Source organism: Lagopus leucura, unplaced genomic scaffold, assembly GCF_019238085.1.
Source record: "Lagopus leucura isolate 7727_CA_CO unplaced genomic scaffold, USGS_WTPT01 Super-Scaffold_650, whole genome shotgun sequence".
Taxonomy (NCBI): domain Eukaryota; kingdom Metazoa; phylum Chordata; class Aves; order Galliformes; family Phasianidae; genus Lagopus; species Lagopus leucura.
Genome location: NW_024962253.1, coordinates 1971523 through 1979554, shown reverse-complemented (window position 1 = coordinate 1979554; position 8032 = coordinate 1971523). Strand labels below are relative to the sequence as shown.

General features: G+C 41.0%; 1 protein-coding gene across 1 annotated transcript in view; it reads left to right on the top strand.

Annotated features, from left to right (window-relative positions):
• The window catches only part of CELF4 (CUGBP Elav-like family member 4), a 715704-nt gene that overhangs the window by 687817 nt on the left and 19855 nt on the right, over nucleotides 1–8032 (top strand). The window contains exon 12 of the mRNA XM_042862314.1: nucleotides 4162–4328. Coding sequence (XP_042718248.1) covers nucleotides 4162–4289 — 128 coding nt within the window. The 3' untranslated portion in view covers nucleotides 4290–4328. The remainder of the gene's footprint in view (nucleotides 1–4161; nucleotides 4329–8032) is intronic.

The following is an 8032-nucleotide window of genomic DNA, read 5'->3' as shown; positions in this document are numbered from 1 at the left end:
AGGAGAGGAGAGGAGAGGAGAGGAGAGGAGAGGAGAGGAGAAAATAGATTTATCACAAAATCCTGTCCTCCTACCAACCATCTTCGACCAGGACATATATTTCTCTGATTATTAATTATCTAATGCACAGAAACAGCTTCAAGTTTTTTAACCTCTCCCTTTCTCTTTTGTCCTTTAAGAGTGTAGATGACAATGCAGGGGTAGTGCCCAAAACACAGATAGCTTCTTCAGCAAAGAAAGTGCCAGCATCGTGTTTTGACCCTAAATCTAAAATTCAGAAAGCAAGCACCTTATCTATTTTGTTCTTAGTCTTACGTGTTTAAATCCAGCACATATCAGAAGAGAAACAAAGCTGGGTAAGGTGTCAACAGTTCAATTAACAGAAGACTGTCATATAATCTATCAGTAGATATTTGACCTGAAAAGAGAAAGGAATATGATATTGTTAGCATGGCTTGTCTATCTGCCTACCCCTTTATCATTGTGAAATCTCAGCTCTCAGAATAAACTATAGCTTTTCTCCATTTTGAAGTCCATCCAAATGTCTTCAACAAAATGAATATCACTGCATGTAAATAACAGAAATAGGAAGAGCTGAAAACATCAACAACAGGACGTACCCAGACCCTGAAAACTAAAACAGTCAAATTCAAATGACAATAGAGGTATTAACTGCCCTGTCCCTAGGAAGTGCTTATATTAAAAATGCACAGTTAAAAGCATTTGCCCTCCTTTTCCACCCAATATAGCCCCTCCATCCCCAGCAACTAGACAGTAGAGATCTTCATATTACAGCAGTGGATATCAGGACAACTAAGGATAATAAAATAACTAATCCAGTCCAGATCTGTAGGCAACTGATATACCAACAGCATCAAAGTACAACTCCCAGCTTCATTATCTGGTCTAAATGAAATATAGTGAGCAAATGCACTTCTGATCTCTCTTATTAGTCCCATTTGTTAAAATGCTGTATTATTTACAGCTTTGCACAGTCTGAGAAAATGGCCTTAGAATTCCATCTTAAAACTGAAGTGATAATAAAAACCAGAGTGGCTTTGTGAGCTTATCTAAAGGCAGAGTTCTTGCAGACGTATCAGCATCCCAGCACCAGGGCTTATTACCCAATTAAAGGTCTGTCTTAGCAAAAGTAGACAAATGGTAGACCTCCAACACATTTGGCAATATTTCTGGTGGGGTTTTTAAGCATTAGGATTTTGATTCAATAATTAATATTACTTTGAGGAGTGACCCATATAGGCATTAGCCAGTTAACCCAGTCCTACCTGAAGATGTCAGTCCCAACTGCTGAATCAGGTAAACACCAAGTGAAACCTCAGTTTAAGTTGAGTATTCATCTTCAGTGCAGTCGGTGCTGGTCCCCACTACACAGCCATTGGGACTTATAGCACAGTTAGTTGTGTCCCACCAAAAAAATAAATTGCACTCTACGCTCCACTGACCATATTGGCTAAATCTTCATTGATTATTTTAGGATCCCAAGGTGACTTGCTCATAAATGGATGTATGTGTAGACACACTCTGAATGTACATGTTTAACCAATAGAAGTACATTGCAAGAGGACCAGTTACAAGAGTAGAAATCAAAGTTCACATGGAAGCTAGGCCTCTCCAAAGACATGACATGAACAGTTATGCAGCTGCAGACAACTCAGCTTTTGTATTTGGTAGCTGTGTCTATAACAGTTAACGTACCTGGCTCCTTTGTCTAGCACTGGGTCCAGCTGGCATAGAATGACCCACACCCAAACGATTAAATCCTGTTACTTTCCAAAATACCGTGGCAATATCCAAGCTAAGTACTGAAAACAGTTTCTGTGCTGTGTTAATACTCAGTCTGTCCAGAAATTGGAGTTAGGCAAAAGCCAAGACTGTGTCAAGAGTCTTTCTAAAAATTCAGTGGTATAGGTAATTGAGCTTCACTTTCTCTGAACTTCCCTGGCACAGTTTTGGTTTACTGTTAGAGATATAACTTATGAGTCTCAGACAGGAGTATTAGCAGTCTATAGGTTATTTTAAAAAGAATGGTCTTTTTCTATAGCTATATTCAAAGATGTGAGTTATCCAGATAGCACATTTCAAGTTGAAGATCAAGGAAAGCATTTGCAAGGATCTTTCATAAGTATCTGAAGATAAGTTCACTCAGGTGAAAATAGGAGGTGCTCATCTTCTTTCTTCTTGCTGAGATCAAATCACAGAGCATTGTTGACTGATAGATTATTCAACTAGTCAGATGCAAACTGGGAACATTACCAGCCACCTTACTGGCTAAGATATGATTGCAAATACAGATCCAGTGCCATTTAATAACACTACAGCTCATTTCTCACTATAACTCTAGTTTTCTGTCTAGATACTGAAGACTGCTGTGAGGGTTGAGCAACACTTCTGCTCACATCTTCAGAGCTGCAGTGTTGGTACTGCGTCACCCAGGTAGCTGGTAGGATAACTGCACAGAGAACCAATTAGTTGGAGCTTTGCTTCAAGAGAGGAGGACAGGGAGGGATGGCTATTTGTTTCATTGGTCTCCCTCTTAAAACCACTTTTGCCACACTTAATAATACAGTTGTCTCACTATGAAGCTGAGATTGTAGGTTTTATGATCTCTCATAAAGCTATATTATTATCCAAAGGCAGGAATACAGCTTTAATGCAAGAGTGAGAAGATGTGTTTCTGCATATGTGTGTATTCTTGTGTATGCGTGTTTTTTTTTTCAAACATGAGCCACCCTGTGTCATTTGTGAGGCTTGCTTTCAAGGAGGAACTAGACCAAAGAGGAGGTGTTGCTAAATGCAAACACAGAACAGCCCAAGGCTGTAAACCATGTCCAGTGCTGTTGTCAGGAGCAGGTGTATACCTGGCAGCAAATGCTCAGCATTAGCTTTTTGAGAGGCTCTAAAGCTGTCTCTTCATTTAAGCCTGTCTACTGAGAGACACTGGGTTCCTGGGGCTGATTTGTGCTGCCAGAGCATTGCAGGGGTGGGAAAACAGATGGCTTTGTCTGGAGTGCAGGCTTGTCCAGGCTAGACTTACCTAGGGTTTTTGTTCAGAAATGTTCCTGGCACATACGGACATTTCTGGCAAAGGTAGCAGAAGCAATCCTTATACAAAGTGATGGCTCCCTGCCTCATCAGTATCTCAGTCTCATGGTCACTTGAGCAAAAATCATGTACAGGATGGGCATATGAGGTCTCCTCCTGGGGCTAAATTAAGGAGAAAAGTCACATTAAAAACTTCCCCCAAAGCTGAATGAGTTTGGTGCATTGCACCGAGTTTGATTATGACCTGTCTTGCCTCTTCTTAGTTTCAGATAGCAAGTCTTCCACTGAGACAAAGGATGGCATGTTGGGTGGACTATAGGTACAGAATTCAATCACTGTGGGTGTTTCTATTTCTAGATGCACTCCACAACTGATTGAATGATATGCTGACAAGGTATGAAACTACCTATAGAAACCATCTTAGGAAAGCACCAGCGTTCATCTTTCTCAGTGGCAGTGTCAACATAAAGTAAAGGTCTGCGGTAACTGCCAGTTAATAAAGCTCCTCACATTGCTTAAGTGGCCAACAATCAAACTATTCATGCCAATGAATACCATAATGGAGAGCTTATTAAATTCACATTTTGCTTATATTGCCATAATAAGAAGGTAGCGGTAGGTGCATCAGGTTTGCTTCATTCTGAATATTAGAAGGCAAAGGAAAAGTTATGTTGGTATGTGATGGAGAAAGTGATGTACTCTGGTCACTACAGAAGAAAAAAGAACAAATGCCTTGAGCCATGCACTGCATCTGCTGACACCCAGCTCTAGGGTAACCCAGATCTTGTCTGTGCTTGATACTGTGACACCAGCATCTGAACCTCCATGCTTCATGTAGCCTCATGTCTGAATTAGCACTCAGACCAGGCACTGAGTCCTGGACACTGATCTGTAACAACCCCTCCTACCCTCCGTCCCCTACTGGCAACCATCCTCTCCTCACTTTCCTGCCCACCCACACACTCTCCTACCTGCTCACTCCCTCCTTCCCACCACCCTTGAGCCCTTCCCCATGTTCATTCTCAGTGGTCGTTGCATGTACGTGCCTTGGCCCCCTTCAGCATGTTAAACCTTCTGCCTTACCTCATGTTTTGACAGGTTTTGTGAGTTTTGACAATCCTGCCAGTGCCCAAGCTGCCATCCAAGCTATGAATGGCTTCCAGATTGGCATGAAGAGGCTGAAGGTGCAGCTGAAGAGGCCAAAGGATGCTAATCGTCCCTACTGAGAAGTTATGGGAACCACTGGATATAAAGCACTAGCACAGGTAACTGCATGGGGAAGGGGATGTCAGCTGTGGTTGTAGCCTCTCTTTGTGTTGTAGACCCTCAAAAAGATTCAGCTCTTCAACTCTCTGGCTTCTGCCTTTTCCACTCAGGCCTCTGGCTAGAGCCACACCACATAGACACACACCTGCACATAAACGAGGAACTGTTTGTGCCTCATTAGAATGAGAGGTTGAAGGATGCTTAAACAAGGGCTCCCCTAGTGGCATCCTGCATCTCTAGGAAGTCTTCCTGGTTGCTAGAGGGGAGGCAGCAGTTATCCGGATTCCTCTTGCTCAGCCAAAGACAGCATTTCTTGCTGAAGAAAATCTGCAATTAAGCAATGGGACTGGGTTGCAGTGTAATCCCAGGTGACTGGACTGGCACAGTGTCTGTCTCAATAGCTCTGTGTTGCAAATGTTTCAAAGCATTCTTCATTCTTCATGCAGTGTAGTCTGTATCCAATTTCATTCCAGCATAATAACTATATGTTAATATGTCTTCCTGACAATTAAATAACCCCTAATTTATTTGTTCCCAAGAAATGAATAGAAAGATCCATGCTCATATCTGTTAAATTTCATGTACAGATGAAGCCCTATCAAAGCCAAGGAGGCTTTGCTTGAGTGAGGACCTAGACAAATCTGATTGAGGGTCTCATTGTTACACTCACGCACTTTGTGCTGTTGGGAAAGGAGACAGCTAATATATGTAAGTGTCAAAAATATCAGAAGTAGAAGCTTGTTTCATTGGAATCCAACCTATCAGCAATAACAAAAATGGGGATGTTTTCAAAAATGGAAATGTTTTCCACCACTAGCTGGCTTTTCCACCAGATAATTCTTAGAGAAATATGAATATAGAAGAGTACATGTTTCTTACAGAGATGGGAAGTCTCTGCTATTAAAGCCATTCCACACCAGATTGCCCTATAAAGCTAGCACTTTCAGTGCCCCTAAGCTGCAACAAGCAGTTTACACTCTCAAATTAGTAACAGTGAGATGGGTTAGGTGACCTTTCCAGGCCATTATGTCCATAACATCTCAGATTCAGTGATTTTGATTTAGGCTTTTTTTGACCCACCGAAGGTTCAGGTAGAAAAGTCCCTACCATCAACAGTCTTAAAGAACTACAAAATGATCACAAATGATTTTTCACTGATATCTCTAAAATGTTTGAAAATACTTCGTTCTGGTCTTCAGAGCAGTATCTTTCCTACTGAGAATTAAGAAATGGAATCAGAAAGTCTTTGAAAGAGGTGCTGCACTAAAGACAACATGAAGCAGATGAAAATGTGCAACAAACGTATTAGGTGTATGGACTAATTTCACAGGGACTTTTAGTATCTCTATGACAATAATGACTCAAGATACAACCTCCATAGTTCAGAAACTCCTTTATATGTGACTATACCAAGTCATGCATTCAATGCATTTTCCCTCTTCAAATACCTCTTTTATTTTACTTGCTTATGGCAAGGCCTCTTGGAAGCTTGAAACCAAAATATGTTTTCATATCAAAATGCTTTTTGCTTCATCACAATGGCTTTTTTAATGCAGGTTTTGCACGGAAGTGTTGGGGGAGATGCATGCTTGCTGTTTTGCTAAAGCAGGGATTGTCTTTGTTTGGGAGATTTTTGATAACACCTGCAAATAAATATCTCCACAGTTGTGTGGCTCCAAGCAGTGGCTTTTGTTGTAGGGTAGCTGTGATCACTGAGGATATGCTTGTTTCTCATGATTATGTGAAAAAGTGCAGGGTGTAGACTCCACAGGTATAACTCTATTGTGTTTTCCTCATCAGGGATAATTACAGGTTCACTAGGTCTAGCTTTTCATGACAAGGCTGACTTCGAGGTCTTAGCTTCCTTCCAAAAAATAGCACAACGCAGTAGTAGGACTAGAATTCTGGTGGTGGTTGTGGCTTTTCCCTAATAATTTATGTGTCAAGGAACCATCAAGTAAAATGGCAATGAAATTTCAAATCTTTCTCCTAAAGCATGTTTTTCTTTGCTTCTGCAAAGCACAAGAACAGTTTTGAATGTTTTTTTCTGCTTACAAAGTCCTTTAACTTTCCAAGCTTTTACTTAGATTTCACTGCTCTGCTTGCCAGCAATATCACCAGATCAGTGCCTCTGCCGCTCTTAGAAGCAGAGTCCCTACCAGACCTTAGTAGATGCAGTTCAAAGGTCCTTATTCTCACATAGACTCCCATCTTGAGGAACCCATTGAATGAGCTGAATGTATACCTGTCTTTTAGCAGAAAGGAGTTATCCTGAAGAAAGCTTTGTGTATGTTTGTTTGGGAGTTTATTTTGCACCTCACAAAAGAGATTAGCCATGTGTACATGGCCTCAGGTGGGCACATAAGGAATGTATCCCAAGAAAGGATCTGATTTAGCATAGAAACTACTGTATTGAAGGAGACTGAAGGGGACACTTAGTGACTGGAAAGGCTTAGATCCAGATCTCTCTTCAGCTCATTTGATTTCCAGTGCTATGAGATCTCCATACCAGCACTCTAAGCAAACACAGAATCTTTGGTCATGGTGGCCCAGTACAGCAGTTTGCAGGCAGGCCTCAGGGCTAAACCCTCACTAATTAGCTGTACTTGGAGAAGGGTCAGTTGTCTTTGACTCAGTATTACAGAATCACAGAATCACAGAAACACCAAGGTTGGAAAAGACCTACGAGATATCCAGTCCAACCATCCACCCATCACCAATAGATCTCACTAAACCATGTCCCTCAACACCAAATCCAAACTTTCCTTGAACTCCTCCAGGGTCGGTGACTCCACCAGCTCCCTGGGCAGCCCCAGTGCCTGACCACTCTTTCAAAAAAGTAGTATTTCTATTGTGTTAGTGTACCCCCATGCCTGGTTTGATGTGCAAACTCCAGTCACCAAAATGCTATTGGCAGTCAATGATTTGTCTGTTCAGTAGACTGACAATGCAGCAATAAGTTTCCTAAAACCACCAGCATAGAAGTCAGCTAGGCCTGCAGGTCCATAGCACAGATAGTTATTGCAAAGCATGAGAGCAAGCAGCTCCCTTAACTCCCTTAAATACAGTAACTGGTTTTTTTTTTTTTTTTTTTTTTTTTTTTTTTTTTGCTTTGGTCATGGCTCTTCAGGGTCCTTAGTTCCAATTTGAAGCATATGAATAACCATATGGACATTGGGGCAGTTACTCAGGTACTTCAAGTGTGTGCTCAAGACACTTTCTAATTGGGATTTTTCTAAGAAAGGTCTTTGTTTTATCAAACTCCCTTCCAAAAATAAGAAGCTGCCAACAAAATAAAACAAAAGCAAACACCCAGCTTGATGTAATCCACTAGAGTGTTTTTTCTCAACCAAGAAGGAAAGATCTTCACTCTATTTTAATTCTGAATTCACTTTTTCTTTAACTGATAAATCTCTCGTTTGGGGCACAATTAGCCTAGCCCACAGTGATTGGAAGTCCCTTATTTTCCTTGCAAAGGAAGTTGCTGTCACACAGTGAAAGTATTTCTGTGATGTGGCAAGTAAGTCCATAAGCTGCAGAAGGAAAAGCTCTGTTCTCATTTTCAAAATGGCTGCCTCTGTTCTCTTTTTCCTTCATAATTAAAGAAGTGGTTATAGCAGCAAAAAGAAAAGAAAAGAAAGAAAGGAAAGAAAGGAAAGAAAGGAAGAAAGGAAGAAAGGAAGAAAGGAAGAAAGGAAGAAAG